This window comes from Alligator sinensis, unplaced genomic scaffold (genome assembly GCF_000455745.1).
Source record: "Alligator sinensis unplaced genomic scaffold, ASM45574v1 scaffold448_1, whole genome shotgun sequence".
NCBI classification, from domain to species: domain Eukaryota; kingdom Metazoa; phylum Chordata; order Crocodylia; family Alligatoridae; genus Alligator; species Alligator sinensis.
Genome location: NW_005841870.1, coordinates 1,646,732 through 1,662,444, shown reverse-complemented (window position 1 = coordinate 1,662,444; position 15,713 = coordinate 1,646,732). Strand labels below are relative to the sequence as shown.

The following is a 15,713-nucleotide window of genomic DNA, read 5'->3' as shown; positions in this document are numbered from 1 at the left end:
AGGGGGGTGTTGATCTGCCCCCCCTCCCCTTCCACCATATCGGATTTACTGGCTGGAAGCAGCTGTTTCGGAAATCAGGTTGGTATTGGCTAATATGCCTCCTTAAATATATCGTCTACCGGTATAGGTCCCAAAAGTCTCTGTCGGAGCATCCCTACTGTTTACCAATGGATCATTAAAGATTTTCATGCACTTTCATCACCATTTTTTATTATTTTATGTGGTCGTCTGTGCCATTGATTGGTTGCCAGGGTCTGCTTTTCAGATAGCTGCATTTTTGGTGGTGTTTGGATCCCTTGGAATCAAAGGATACTATTTACATATAAAATATTGTTACGGATAGGTTTCCCTTTGGCATCTATGGTCTTTTAATTTACATAACTCTTTAGTGATTGTTCACAGCAGAGGCAAATCATGGAATCCTGAAACGATTTTTGTAAAACAAACTAGATTGGTCTACTGCAATTGGTATGGGCCCCAGAGCTCCCAGGCTCGTGGAGACCAGGGTTGTTGCAGAAATAGAGAGCTTGGCGTTGTGGGGTCGAATGTTGTTATTCCAGTGACCATCTTCAGGGAAGCTCTTCAAAAGCTAAAAGAGAGGTGTGTTCTTCACTTTAGGATAACAAGTACACACAGGTAATGTCAAGTTAGAAGCATGTTGAAAACAAGACACTTTGGTTTTCCTGGGAGGTAAACTCGATGAGGTCAGTGCCAGGCAGAGGAGGAGTGCTGACCTCATCTAATATACCGTCATTGTGCTTGTACTTTGTAGGTAGTTCACACGTGTTAGCTACCCTGAGGAGAAGACATACAAGACCTTGGATAACTGAAGGATTAGCACTGTTTTTCTCTTTTACACGTTGCTCTTAGAAAAGAAGTTGCCACTATGTATCTTTGAGAATAGGAGGAAAAAATGGTAGGAAGAGATTGACATGTTTCCTGGGGACTCTTCCTCTCCATAAAAAATAATGGCATGCTAATGATGCTATATTATTTTCCTTGTTCTCAGAGAAAGATCTAGGAATCTGATATTTTGAAAAATATGTTCCCTTCCTGGGATTGATAGCAAGATTGATAAACAAAATATTATTTATTTTAAAACTGAGTTAATTTTGTGGAATTTTGTACATACTTAATTTTTAAGTAGATTTTTTTCCCTCCTTATTAACAGTTAGCTAAAGAACAGCACATCACAGGTGAAAATTATATGGTCTTTAATATCCTGAGCAATGGAGAGGTTGAATGCAGCAACACGTTGGAGGATGAACTGGATACAGAGCTACCTGGGCAGGCACTTATTTACCGCCCTGCTCGTCAACATATTTATTCTGTCCTGCTTGAACCTAGGAAAGGTAAGGGCTGACCCCGGATATGCTGCATAGTGTCTGAGACGAGCAGTCTTGGGAGTAAGGTATCCAATTGGACCACACACTTTAATTATTCAAGGACATTTTAAACTGTATTTTTTAAAACGTAAAATCTGTAATTCCAAGTTTCAGTGGCGCACACCTGCATGACATTAAGGGTAAAGGCTGTGGGCAATCTACATGTAATTAGTAAGGAATCAATCAGAAATTACAAAAACAATGTAATGTTTCAACATGCAGTTGAGTTTTAGTACCCTTTATAAGGAAATTTAAAAACTAATTCTATGCTTTTATTTTTTTCTTCTTAAAGTCATACATCTGAAAGTTATTAATGATCACAAGGCTAAGCAAAAACATTTGTTTAGAATGTTTTAATAGGTTGAGAAAATATGGGAACATTGTTCTGCTTTAGCAAGGGCTTAACTTTCAGAGATTAAAGTTATGATTAATTATAATACTTCTAGTAAAACTATACAGTAGAACCCTGCTACCTCACAGGGTTGAGTTTCTTACCTGCTTGTGAAGATGAGGGTTTGAGAAGATCTGGGGGAAGGTGTAGGGGCAGATCCAAAGGGGGTGCAGTAACATGGCCACATCCCTCTTTCTGACCACATGGCAGGAGCAGCAGCCAGGGACTTTAAGTCCCCACAGCAGGTAAGAATGCCTCCACTTTTACCTTCTCTGCTCAAAGGCATGGTCCCTTCCTCCCCAGCTTGCTGCTGACCCCGCTACCTTGAGGGCGAGGGGAGCTCCTGTTCCATTCCAGCCGGGTGGGCAGACAAGTTTCCCCTCCCTGCCTGGTCCTGTTCGATGTTCCTGGCTAGCCTGGGAGCAGGCACAGGAAGGGAGAACCCACCACCTGCCTCTGTTCTAGGCCAAGCCTGGCTCCCATGCTGCCCAGATTGGAGCTTCCCTTGCCTCCAGGGCAGTGGAAACAGCAGCAGGTGGGGTAAATGGAGAAGAAGAAGGGAGGGGTGCGGTGGAGGACATGTCTCTGAGCAGGGAGGGGAAGGGGTGGGAATTCTTACCTGCTTTGGGGACTTAAAAAAGTCTCTGGCTGTTGCTCCCATGGTGTGGTCTACCCACCCTGATGGGAAGGAGGTGGCAGGAAGGAGTTGGGAGTGCAGCCACTCCTGCAGTGCTGGTTGATACTCCTGCAGCCGGCCTTGGTACTGTCAAGGTGTACAGAGCCACAGCAAATAGCTGCATGAGATTTCTGGGGCATTCCAGCTGTTATCTATGGATTTTATTTCAAAGCTCACTTCATGCAGGACTGCTGCTGTACTCCAGTTGATCAGAGAAACAGAGCCCTTTGAAGTAAAAGTTGTAGGAAATAGGTGAGTGGCTCATCTTTAATTCAGCTGCTGGCTGTGAATTAAGTGGGTTATAAGCCACCCAGATATGAATGATCCAGGTTCTACTGAAATAAATGGCAACATTATAAAAGTATATTGATTTCTGACATTTTAAATTTAAAAAGAAATTTTAGGTGATTTTGAATATTTAACAAAATATAAATAATATAAGGAAGGCAGTCTTAATGGCTGTATTTCTTTCATTCTTTCACTACTCTTTCATTGAGTAGTGATTGAGAATTCCCCCCAATACCATATTTTTTTTGCATCTAACCTGCCCCTGAATAGAATCTGCACCCTGTTTTTGTAAAAAGAAACATGAAGAAAAAATCTTTCCTTGGGCCTGCTCATGAGCCTGCTGCCCCCAAACTGGCAAGGTTAATAGTCATGGCTCCCATAGCCATGGCCATTAGCATTGTTTCCCACAACCAGATTTCGGGACTTCTAGGGATTCCTATTTCTCACATATAATGTGCATCTTAATTTCAACCATCTGGTTTTAAAGAAAAAGGTCAGAGTTATATGTGAGAAAAAATGGTAAATTGGGTCCCAACTCTGGGATATGCTGGATAACGCAATATACATACAACGAGATTTCCAAGTATCTGAAAAATTCATCATTAGTACAAAGCTATTCTAAATCGCACCCAATTCAGAATCCATTGTCTTAAGACTTCTATTAGGTAAAAGTTGCATTTTTCTGTATGTCTTCTGCTTGATGCTTCCAAAGGTTTTTGTAGATAGGGGACTGAAAATGTTAAAACTGTCAATGTACTCTTTGTGAAATACAGGGTTCTCATGTTATTTACTTGATATTTTTAGTCATCAAAGTTCAGCACTGAATTTAATTATATATTTAGAAAATATTATTCAATTGATCTTTGAAGTTTCAAAAGTTAGGGCATGATCAGACATGTTTGTGCATGTCATAACTGTAGCACTTAAAATGTATCACTGAAATACAGAAGCACAGATCTATGATCTGGAAGATAGTTTTAAGGAAGATAATTTTGGAACTTAAAAGTTGCTCTTTTAAGAAAGTGCTGTAATCTGTAGTTTTATTGTGATGTGTTCTTTTCAGTTCATGCTTACAAGTATTAGGAGAAATGGCTGTAAATAAACATTCCCAAGTTAAGTCCTACTGAACCAAAAAAAGGTGTGTGTACATGTCAGAATATAATTTTTTTCATGTTTAAGACCATCTACTTCGGCATTAATAGCTTTGTAAGGTTGTTATATAATAGTTTATTATGGGGCTTCTTCTATCTTTCTCTAATGTGTACCTGTTTCTGGCTGCTATTGGAGATTGAATTCCAGAGAAAATGAGCAAATCTGGTATGGAAGTCCCTAATTAAAATGCTGTTTCCCCCCAAATTTGTCTTTAATCCTTCATTATATCTCATGTTACACTAATTTCCCTCTCGAATAGTATCATCAGCCCACCTAATGTTTGTACTCTTGTGTGTGCTCAAAATCTCATAGCCAAAAAAGTATAGTGTGAGAAGTGATGTAATCAAAGAAAGTGTATACCGTGCTATATGTTATATTTCAGTTTTTCATATCTTAAGATTCATAAGATCAAATTCCTGTAATAGAAATTAAATTGGACATTTTAATTAATGAAAGAAAATTACCATGCTAAAACGCATTATTATTACAAAGCAAGATATGAAATTGTCTAACTGAACAATTCAACTGCTACACCAGCTTGGGGCTGGACTCGATGATCTTCTGAGGTCCCTTCCAGCCCTGATGTCTATGAAATCTATGAAACCATTCAGGGTGTGTGTGGGTTTTTTATTAACTTTATATCTTCTAGCAGCTGCCAGAACACCAGCCCTTTTTTCTTAACGTTGCATAGTAGAGCCTAGAAGTGAATATTCAGGGCTGAACTGTATATTTGCAATATAAGCAAAACCTGGGCCAAAAGACATAGCACCATCTATAATGGAAATAATACTAATTGGAATAACTGATGCCAGTCAAATCAGTGACTTTAAGATGATTTCCAGTTGACAAGGAAATATAGTATTAAAACATGAAGCTTGTGAGCTGAATACTTCACATAAGAAAGGATGTATAGTCCAAAATGTTAACTCTTGTTTATACCATTTCAAAACTTCAAGTCATCAGAAGATGAAAAAATAAATATAACATTTAAACATCATGTAGTAGAACTATTTAAGGGAAAATGATAATAATAAGTGTTTCCTTATCAAAGAGGGCAAACCCACAAGGGTAATTACTAGTATACCTAGTTAAATGTATTGAAATGAGTACTAAACAAAACAGGCTGGCTACAAAACAACACCTGGCTATACCAGGAAAGCATTAACACACCTGATATTTCTGAAATAAAAAAAACAAGCAAGGACTAACAACTTTTGTCATGTGGGTGATGGGGAGATTCTTTTAGACCTTCCTTATGCAGCACATTTCAGAAAGACAAATGGCTATTTTCTTTCCCTTCCCATTGACAGGTTACCTTTAAATAGGGACTTTCAAAGGATTTCAGTAAATATACTTCCATTGGCTCCCCACCACACGTTCATCCACCACACATTCAAATGAAAAGCATCAAGCAAACCAGACACAAAGATGTTCCACACTTGCTGTACCATTTTATGGTTGGATAAATTGGTTGAATGTGTGACATGTTACCCATGATTAACACATTAATTATGAGATAAATTTAATGTCTCACAGATGCTCAGAAGCCACTATAGCACCTTCACCCCTGGCTTTTGGAAGAATAGCCTAGAGCCTTGATCATAATTTTTTGGCTGCAGTTCTAACCTGAATTAATGTTATAATTGGCAACTGAACCTCTGTCCATTTGTACTGAGGATTTGTCAGTTGATGCCCTGAATTGTTTTTCAGTTTGTTTGTTTGTTAGGGGTTTTTTTTTGTTTTTTGGGATTTTTTGCAGATCGGAGCAAACAGCTATACTGTGCTCCTTTGTAATGCTTTAACAGAGCTCTGCTTTCCCTCTTTCCAGCCATTAAACCAGCAGTTCTCAGCCTTTTTAGACCCAAGGCGCTCTTTGGAAAATGCCAGCTCTTAGCTTTCACACATTTTTAACTAAGGAAAAATAATAGAGCAATTTTCCTGTTGCAAAAAACTCAGACCACAACAGGTCAGAATTGTTTTAATACTCTGGATTTCTATTTGACATCTATGGGTTTATCTTGTGGATTGTGTTTGCACACCTAATAGTGCTGACATTGTGTGCCTCCCCTTGAAAGGACCTCAAGACATCCCCAGGTGCTGCAAAATCCTGGTTGAGAATCACTGCATGAACATCAGTACTTGTATCAGGTTTATTGATCCCGTTCTTTTTTTTTTCAGATACCCAGAGAGTCTGTTCTGTAGTAAAGGAATGGTTTGTTTACTTTGGGAATCCTCTTCACCAACCAGAACTGATGCAGCCAGTACAGCTTGACATCCCAGGTAGAATAAAATTCTTGTACAGTACTTAAATCTGAACTGACCAATCACATTACTTGATCCTTAATTAAAGATTCATCAATCTATGTTTTTATCTTTTCTTTTTCCCTTTTTTCAAGTGAAAGATTGTTTACTAATTTAAATATGAAAGTTCAAGAATGCAATAAGATTCTTCAAAACTTAAGCATGAAAGAAAAATCTTATAGTAATGTGTTTTAAGACATTTCTGTGTCCATTTGTGTTTATTTTTCCTTTTCAGTTGTTTTAAAATATGTAGAAGGGACCTGTAAGCTTTGTCATGTTGCACAGTCTAGTAAATAAACTAAGTAGTAAGACCTTATTTCTCTTTCCAACCTTACCAAATTCTTTTATAATTTTGTAAGAGGTTACCCATCAACTCTGGAACCCTTTCCTACTAGTTCCAGTACATTCAATACTAGATTTATAAGCTTCCTGTTACCTGGGCATTCTCAAGTGTTCAGAAGTGAAAAAGAATGTGTTATTTACCTACATATATATCCCCCTCTTCTTTGTAGTATCTGGGTATGAATTAATTTTATTCTTATGGTACATTTATCAGGTAGGGAAGTTTCCCTTTTCATAAGTGAGGAATTAAGGTAAACAGAAAGATAAGCGTCTTGCCTGAGATCACCCAGGAAGTTTGTAGTTAAACTGAGAACTGTACCCAAGTCTTCTACCATCACACCTAGCACTTTGTCCAGCCACCTATTTTTCCTCCTCCGTGAATCTAGTGATGTAATGCTTGCACATAAATTTAAAGATGATAAGGGTGTTCAGAAGAAAGAACAGAGAGCTTTGGTGGGTAATGGCCCTGGAGTATCCAAAGATAATTTGGAGTTGAGAAATAAAAACCCAGTTGGTCTGTTTTGTAGAATTTTGACTTTATTTAGAAGCACAATATTTCAGGTACAGAGGAGCATTCATTTGCAAGTAAATTGCACCTTTGTGTGTTATAAGTTTTTTAAAAATCAGTAAAACTATAGCCTCAAATTCCATCCCGGAAGTTCAGTCAGAGTCTGTGTTTATTTTGCAGTCATAGGCAGGATTACAGCCTGGACAGGCAAACCTGAGCTTAGCTTTTTAACTAACTCAGCCCAGGTATCAGTAGCAGAGAAGCTGCAGAAACATGGATTTAGCTGTCTAAGAACCCACAGTCCTGAGTAGGCTTGTATATTTTGCCTTGAGCTCATGCTACTCCAGCTTCATTGCTGTTGATCCCTTGGCTAGCTGCTTTAAAGCTAGCTCAGGGATGCCTACTTTTGCTGTTAGCACATTTGATTTCAGTGTAGACATAGTTTTTATAACATGTTGTAACCTCTATTCCTAGATGGTAAAGTGGCCCACTGAAAATACAGGTGGAGTGATCTCCATCTTTGCAGGTGGAGTGATCTCCATCTTTGCAGGTGGCAGGTCTTCTGGATCTGTCGCTCTCCCAACTTACCCAAAAAAATCACCTTTGTCTTGAGAATAATCCTGAAGGATTGTAAGGCAAACTGTTTTTAAAACATTATAGCATGTATTTAAAAATGTCTTAGCCATAATCACTTCTAACTCAATAATGAAAAGCTGTGTTACTCACAGAGCAGACTAATAAAGAAGGGGAGGAGGACTTGGGGTGTTTATTTTTAGTGCTCTGTTGTCATTCCTTCAGTGAACAAATATTTTTCAAAAATTTTTGCAGTCCATATTTGTATGCTGTACATTTGCTCATGTATCTTTTATTTTCCACTGCATGACTCTCTGATTCACCAAATAAGGATCCCAGCAGAACATCATGTTTTTCATTAAGGGATCTTATTTGGAGATGCATTTAAAGAAGTTATAAGAAGCTAGAATTCAAATCTGTCGACCAAAATCAGATCAACAACAACAAAGAAAATCATGATAGTTTCTGTTAACCACTGACAGGGTCCATTAATCTGTGGCAGGTTTCTTAGTTTGTTTGTTTTATTCGTTATAACAGATTATAGCAGAAATTTGCACTTTATGGGAAAGTTTAATGTAACACAACTCCTCACCACCTCGCCCAAGTACTGAGATTGTATGGGTGAAATCCTGACCCTGCTAAAGTCAATGCATGTTTTACTGTCTACTTAGCTTACCACTTCATCCATATGTTTTCAAATTTCGTAATTTGTTGATGTGAATGATTAAGGAGAGTATATTATGATATATATTTTAAACTTCAGTCTATATAATCATAAGAATGAGAAATTTCCGATTGTTAAAAAAAAAAAAAGAAGAAAAACACTGCTGATACAATATTGAGATATAAGACTTCCTTAAATCTGAAAAGTTTACTGCTGATATTTTGACTGTTATTTTCTAATGGATATTGAACTCTTCAGGCTGCAAAAACAATAATAAAGATAAATCATGAGTGTGCGCACACATCCAGGTACCCCCCTCCCCCAGTCTTTTGAACTGGGTCTTTCCCAAATTTTGGAGCGCCATCTTTCATTTGAATGCCTAGAGCAGTAGTCTCCAACCTTTTTAAGTAGGAGATCACCTTTGGCATTTAAAAGCAACCCAAGATCTACCGTGCACTGCCACCCCACCTCCCACACAGCAAGTAAATCTGTGGGGAGGGAAGGGGGAGCAGATAGAGGCAGAGGAAGAAAAAATTATCTGGGGGCACACCTCCCCTGCAGATAAGTCCCACCTGGCTAGGGCCCCACTCAACTTACCCCTGCTCCTGCCTCTGCGGCACTGTCCCTCACTGTGGGGCCTCAATCTAGCCCCCAGCCCTTCCCTCCCCCGCGGACTGACCTGCTGGGCTGGGGCATGCGTATGTATGCACGCGGGCACTCAGGCCCCTGCCCCAGCCTCAGATCGACTCCAAGAGATTCCGAGATCTACCACAAGAGACTCTGAGAATTACTGGTGGATCGAGATCCACTGGTTGGTGACCACTGGCCTAGGGCAGTGAATTTCTTCCATGTATGTTGACAGATCACAATTACAGCTTTGTAGGGTTTGGAGTTGTTTTTAATTTTATTTTTGAGCAACAAAAAACATAAGGACTGCAAGCCTTTTCAGCTCTTCTTGTCCATCCCCATGCTACAGCCAGGGGCATACTAATATGGGTAAGAAAAATGCACGTGTCGTTAAAGATCATGCTGTGGCTTCTAGGAATAGTCTAGCAAACAAGAAGTTGATAAAACAGCTCTAAGTGAATTTAGATTTGATAACAGAAAGGGGTTTCTTATTCTCTAAGCATAGCTGATCCACTTGATGTCTTCAGTGTGTGCATTTCTGTTCCAATCACTGGATCTACAGACATCTGTAATTGGTAGATTAGCTTGCAGAAGGGGATAATTCAAAGACTTTTAAACAGTCAGATTTGACAAGTATTCTGGCTTGTAGCAATAAACCTTAAAAAAACAGCCAGGATGATTGGCAGGCTTATGCTAAGCATTCCTGAGAAGGAAAGTCTTCTGAAAATCTTTTTATAGCTTAGTCTGTTCCTGTGCATGTAAATACTTAATATTAAGGCTTTATTTTATTGACTCTTTTGTTTTTACTGCAATGCCACATTTCAGTGTTTATTACCTAAGGCTGACAAACTGATTTTTTTTTCTTTTTAAGATTCAGGCTGTGCTCTATCTATGCTTTATGTGCAATTCGTGTATGAGTTGGTATAATTAAGAGTTTAATGACACTTCAGTGCTAATGTATGCCACTGGTTTGTGTTCAAATGCATTATTTACGTATTAGAAATTGGTTATTGAAGCTCAGCCAACAGAACTAAAAGTTTACTATACCTTTGAGGTTTTTTCCTGTTTTTCACATGGTCACTTATTTAATTATATCTTTTATTCTCACTTAGGTATTGGCAGGAAAAAATAAACGTGATCAATGATCTTTTGATATTTTGGGTCTAACCTTTGTAGCTAGAAAGCTCAAACTATTGCATCTTCATGCTGACCAGGCCAATGATCTAGTCATCTCTTTACTCTAGGAATTTAGAGGAAGTATAATCATGTATATTCCTAAACATAGTTCTTCACCCATTTTCTACATACTGAAGAAACACCAAAACAGACAAAAGGTCATGGAATCCTTGGGTGTCTTTCTTTGAGTCTCACAAACTTGTACTAGTTAAATCCTAAAACAGTTACGTTTCCTTTGAATAATCCTTCTCATAGCAATCATCTCAGGTGTTAACCGAGTGTTTTAAAATGGTTTTATTTTTGCTTCTCTCTGATATTTTTTCAAAAGTGAATTTAAATAAATACAGGTGCTCAGTACCCAGATGCATTTGAAAAATATAAATTTCCTCTATATCCAAGTAAATATCTTTTTTCTTCAGACAACTATAAAATAATTAAAGCAATGTAGAAAGGGGGTGTAATCTAGTGGTTGGGGGGGAAAAAAACCACTGAAAGTTAAGCCTTCTGTGTACTGATTTTTTTTGTCTGTCATTTGTCTTGGGTCACACAGCCAGTTATTAAATGTCATTGTTCTTAAATCTACTTGTCTTTTATATGAATGTTAAAATAATAGGTAAGTCCTAGGAGTGATATAGAGTTTAATTATTTGTAAAATGCATAGAAGTCCTTGGATAAATACCTTGGTTGTGGTGTTCCAATAGAAGAAAGTTATATTTTCTTTACAGGCAAAAATAACTCATAGTTTAAAAGGCACTTTTTTCTCCAGTGTTTCAGATTTAGTTCATTAATAATGGTTTTGTTTTTTTTAATCATTCAGTTTTTACTGATTTACACCCATTTTTCAGTTCAAATCCCTGTTAACCAGATTAATGCAGAGCAGGTGGCAACGGGGTAGCAGTGGCCGCACTTGGGCCAGGGGAGGGTGGCTGGAGCCACTGCCTGGGGGCACAGGGTTCCTACTCTGACCCCGGGCGGGGTGGGACGGGCCACAGGAATCACTCCTGGGGTAGGCAGGATGGAGCTGCACCCTGGTGGCTAATTTGGCCCTACGCCAGGTGTTGGGAGCTGAGAGCCACACCTGGGGGGGCAGGTGGGAGAGCCTGGCTCTACTCCCTGCAGTGGGCGCTGCACCCAGCTGCTCTGCACGGGCCCGGAGCCACTGCCTGGGGGTGCGGGGCTCCCAGCTCTGACCCCAGGCAAGTCAAGGAGTGCTGGTGCCAGGGTTGGGTTCCCTCCCCTCAACATCCGACTGTGCGCCACTCCCCCCTGCCCCCAAACGCCAGGGCAGCCCGGCAGCAGGCTGCTGCAGCAGGGGGAAGGGGCGTGAATGCAGCCAGGAAAGACAGGCAGAGCACAGTGCCACATGCTTCCTGCCACTGATTCAGGGGCATGCACCCCCCAGGAAGAGTCTGGCACAGGCCCCACAGCCCTCCTGGGGTTGCATAGTAGCAAGAGTCATGCCCCACACCCACTGATAGCTCCCCACACTTTCCTCCCTGCTGCAGCCCTGGAAGCAGCTGGTGGGCTGTGCTGTGCCCCTCCCCCATCCCTTCTCTAGTCCCAGCCTTACTCCCCGTCTTCCTCACTGCCAATTTTTCCCTGATTTAAACTGATTTTTTTCCTTTTCATCCCAGTTGTTGTTTCAAAGATAAACCCCCCAAAATTCCCAGATTTTTTTAAAAAATAAAAAACTGAGAATGCGGAACACTATTCATCAATGATGAAAGCAGCACCCTTTTATGAATGAGATATTTTGATTTTTGTGCTGAATGTTTTTCAGTATACATGATTTCCATTATCACTGTAGCTAGCCGTTACCATTTTGAAGGTAGCAAAATAATCTATAATAATTATTATCCCTCAACACCCAGTAATAGAACCTCTTACTGATCCCCCCCATCCTTCAAGGAAGTCTGGCTTGCCATCACCAAGAACAATAAGGTGTCAGGCTCAGATGACATCCCTGCAGAGGTCTTTAAAGCTGGTGGAACAGCTCTAGCGAAAAAATTTCACCAGCTTCTCATCAAAATATGGGTTAACAAAGAAGTTCCACCTGACTTAAAGAATGCCAACATTGTGACCATCTTCAAGAAAGAGGACAAATCAGTGTGTGGGAACTACTGAGGCATTGCCTTCCTCTGCGTTGCCAGGAAGATTCTTACTTGCATCTGAATCGCCTCCTCCCCCTTGCCGAAGATATCCATCCAGAATTTCAATGTGGCTTTAGACCATCTTGGGGTACTGCCCCAGGGGAGCTGGGGTGGCAGGAGGACCCCAGGCCAAAAGAGAGCCCCACTTACCTATCGCAGAGCCTGGAGAGCCGGAGGAGAGGTGTGCGGCGAAACCACCAGTGAGGGTAATTAGCCACGCGTATATACAGCTGCGGCCGGGCAGCGTGGGCGGGAGATGCCGCCTGGGAAAGATAAAAAGTGGCCCCGACGATGCAGCGGGGCGGCTGATGAGTGGAGGCTTGAGGGGAGAGCCCTCACACAGAGGATCAGCCACTACGCCCGGCAGCGTGGGAAGCCGGGGGCGGAGCCAAGAGAGGCTCCGACGAAGTCGGCAACGACGCCTACAGCAGAGCCGGCAGGGAAGCCGGCTGGAACGCCGATAGCAGAGCCGGCAGCGAAGCCAGCTGGAACGCCAGCTGCGACGTCAGCCGCAGAGGCAGCGGTAAAGGGGGGAGCAACGCCGACGGGGGATCCAGCAGCCGCACCTGCAGCAGAGCCAGCGGCAGCACTCACGGAGGAACCGAAGACAGGAGCTGAGAGAGCAGCGTCGGGGCAAGCCGGCGCGGAGACCTAGGAGCGAGCCTGCATGGGAGCCTCGGAGAAGAGGTAACCCAGGGGCGTGTCCAACGGGGCCCCGCCGGGCCGCACCGGAGGGCGGACAGTGGACCTGCGTGGCCCACAGCGGCCTTAAGAAGAGGCAGGGACTCAACACCCCAATGGGGTGAGCCGCCAGGGCTGTGGAACCTGAGCCCAGGGCAATCCACGTGGCCCAGAGGCCAGAGGCACCCTTTTGGGCCTCCTGGCCTAGTAGTTTAGGGGCCTTAGTTATCTCGGTGGTGGGATAGGCACGTCACATCACAGGGTGATTAATATATAGTGATAGGGAGTCTTGTGGGAGGGACCAGGTCGGAGGACCTCGTTAACCATACCATTCTCTAAACTTAGTCATGGTAAGAGGACCCGCGGAGGACAGAAGTGCTACAAGGACATCCTGAAAGCGTACCTTAAGAAGGGTGGCATCAACCCTACAAACTGGGAAGTGATGGCTTTTAACAGGTCTCAATAGCACTGCACCATACATCAAGCTGCAGCCCACTTCGAAGAGAACTGTCTTGCTCAGGAAGCCGAGAAACGGCAAAGGAGGAAGGAAAGTGCACAACATCCTGGCCAACAGTTGTGCCCCCTCAAAGGCACCACGTTGTATCTGTGGAAAAACTTGCAGAGCACAGATTGGACTCCTCAGCCACTTTAAAACTCACCAGTAATCTTCCCCCGCCCCCCGGCAGGCATCATCCTTGTATTGAGGGATAGCCAATGAGCTAGCCATTGCCATTTTGAAGGCAGCAAAATAATCTATTTTCATGTAGATCTCTGGTATACAATTCTCTTAAAATATTTGCAGTGAAAGAGGGAATACCATATTTTAACTGATTTTCTGAATGTCATGTCTCCATCTATCCTTAGGGTTGCTGATCTAAAACCTTCTGGATGCTGTAGCCATTGGAATCATGGGAGGTTACCGCCTCAGAATTAAGAATTTGTACTTGTAGAATATTAGTTTCTTTCCTCAACATTTGTTTAGCCTATGTACATTGTTCCTTTTTAAGTTTGTTATAGGACAGTTCTTCTGTTGCTTTTCTGAACCTCTTCTGTTTGCTTACATTTTTCTGATGCAGTGATTTCCAGCATTAGACTTAGTATTCTAGGTCTTATGTATGCTGTATGTAACAGGAGGGACGTCAGGGTCGCCGTGCTCTCCCCTGCCGCCTCCTTCACCATGCCAAGCGACCGTCTTGCCCCCTCCGATTCTCGCCCGCCACGTCTTTGATTTCATATATTTTATAGGGAGGCTACCTTCTGTCCTCTTGGCCACGGTTCTCCTGTCATGGGTGTCCCATGCACCCAAGCCCCATGGGCTATGAGTGGCTCCTACCACCCCAATACCATGCCCCAGGCCTTGCACATGTAATGGACGTTGTTCTGTCCCTCTCTCCGTCTTCACGCCTTCTATGGCACTCGGGCTCTCTGCAGTCCCGTCTCTCTCTCACTCTTTTTTTTTTTTTCTCTCTCTCTCTTTCTATGCCCTTCTCTCGAGTCTATGCCGCCCTGTCTCTCGGGGCCTTCTCAGTACGCCGCCCTGTCCCTCGGGCTCACCACAAGGCTGCCCCCTTCTCTGAGGCTCACCCTGCCTGCACTGGGGCTGCTCAACAACGCCCCCTTCTCAGGCTGGGGTCTATGTACCCCGTATGCAGCGCCCTCACTGGCGCTGGGGTCCCCACACTATTATAAGTCCCCTATGAGGCCTCCTCCATCCCCTAATAGCCTCACCCAAACCACCAGTCACAAACAACAACATAAACACAAGCCCCTGGGCCACAACGCAAGCTACGCTCAGGCCTACTAGGGTTCTCTATCCCACCGCGGTGACCAGCGCTGCTCTGGCATCCCGGCTCGGCTTCTCTTTTCTGGCAGGGAGCTCCTTCTTTCTTAGCTGCTGGTCGGGAACTGCCGCCTGGCCTCCTGCCTGTGGTTTTTATAGGAGCCAAGCCCTGCCCCTTCTTGTCAGCTGGCTAGGCAGGTGCAGATCATTAGCTCCCTCTAGTTGCCTCAGCAACTGGCACCTGAGGAGTCTTCCTGGGTGTCTCAGTAGCAGGCACCTTAGTGCCCTGCTACACTGTATTAAGTGGAACTATCACTTCTGGTGTATGAAATATCAGTAATCTAGCATTTTTATCCCAAATCACTTGTTTGGTATTTTCCTGGGGAAAGTGTGTGTGTGTAATGAATATTTTCTTGATACACAGAAATGTATTATGGCTTATATATATATTCACTTTATATTAAAAAAAATGTTGTGTGTGTATGTATGTATGTGTGTGTCAGGACAATATTAATAAAGTTATACATATTTGAGTGTGTATATATAGTTCAATTTTTCCTGAAATACACACACACACACACGTCACAGGGGGTACGTGTGTGTGTGTGTATTTGTATATTTGTGTGTATAGTGTGTGTGTGTGTGTGTGTGTGTATACAATTTTTTCAGGATTTATTTACTTTGTAGAGGAAACTTAATATATACCAACATATAATATTAGTAGGAAACGTTGATCTTTCTGGATCAAGGTGTATGCATGAGAGGTCATCCAGACCTTTGACATGTATGCCTGGGCCAGAGTGGTGTAGTGGAGGCTGTCAAAACCTTCCATCCCCCCCTTTAGACAATTGAGACAGTATCCCAAGGCCAGATTGGGTCCTGATGTTTGGTGCTTCAGTGGGCTGAAGTTATGCATGTGCCCAGGAATCAAACCCTGGTCACCCACTTGGCAGACATGGATTCGACCACTGAACAGCAGGATCCAATAATATTATTAAATTATATATTACTTATATAAT

At 42.3% G+C, this 15,713-nt stretch overlaps 1 protein-coding gene across 5 annotated transcripts in view; it reads left to right on the top strand.

Moving 5' to 3' along the window:
- The window catches only part of FAM120B (family with sequence similarity 120B), an 88,432-nt gene that overhangs the window by 9,157 nt on the left and 63,562 nt on the right, over positions 1-15,713 (top strand). For all 5 annotated transcript variants that reach the window (XM_025194916.1, XM_014527044.2, XM_025194905.1 and 2 more), the window contains exons 3-4: positions 1,172-1,352; positions 6,071-6,172. In XM_025194916.1, coding sequence (XP_025050701.1) covers positions 1,172-1,352; positions 6,071-6,172 — 283 coding nt within the window. The remainder of the gene's footprint in view (positions 1-1,171; positions 1,353-6,070; positions 6,173-15,713) is intronic.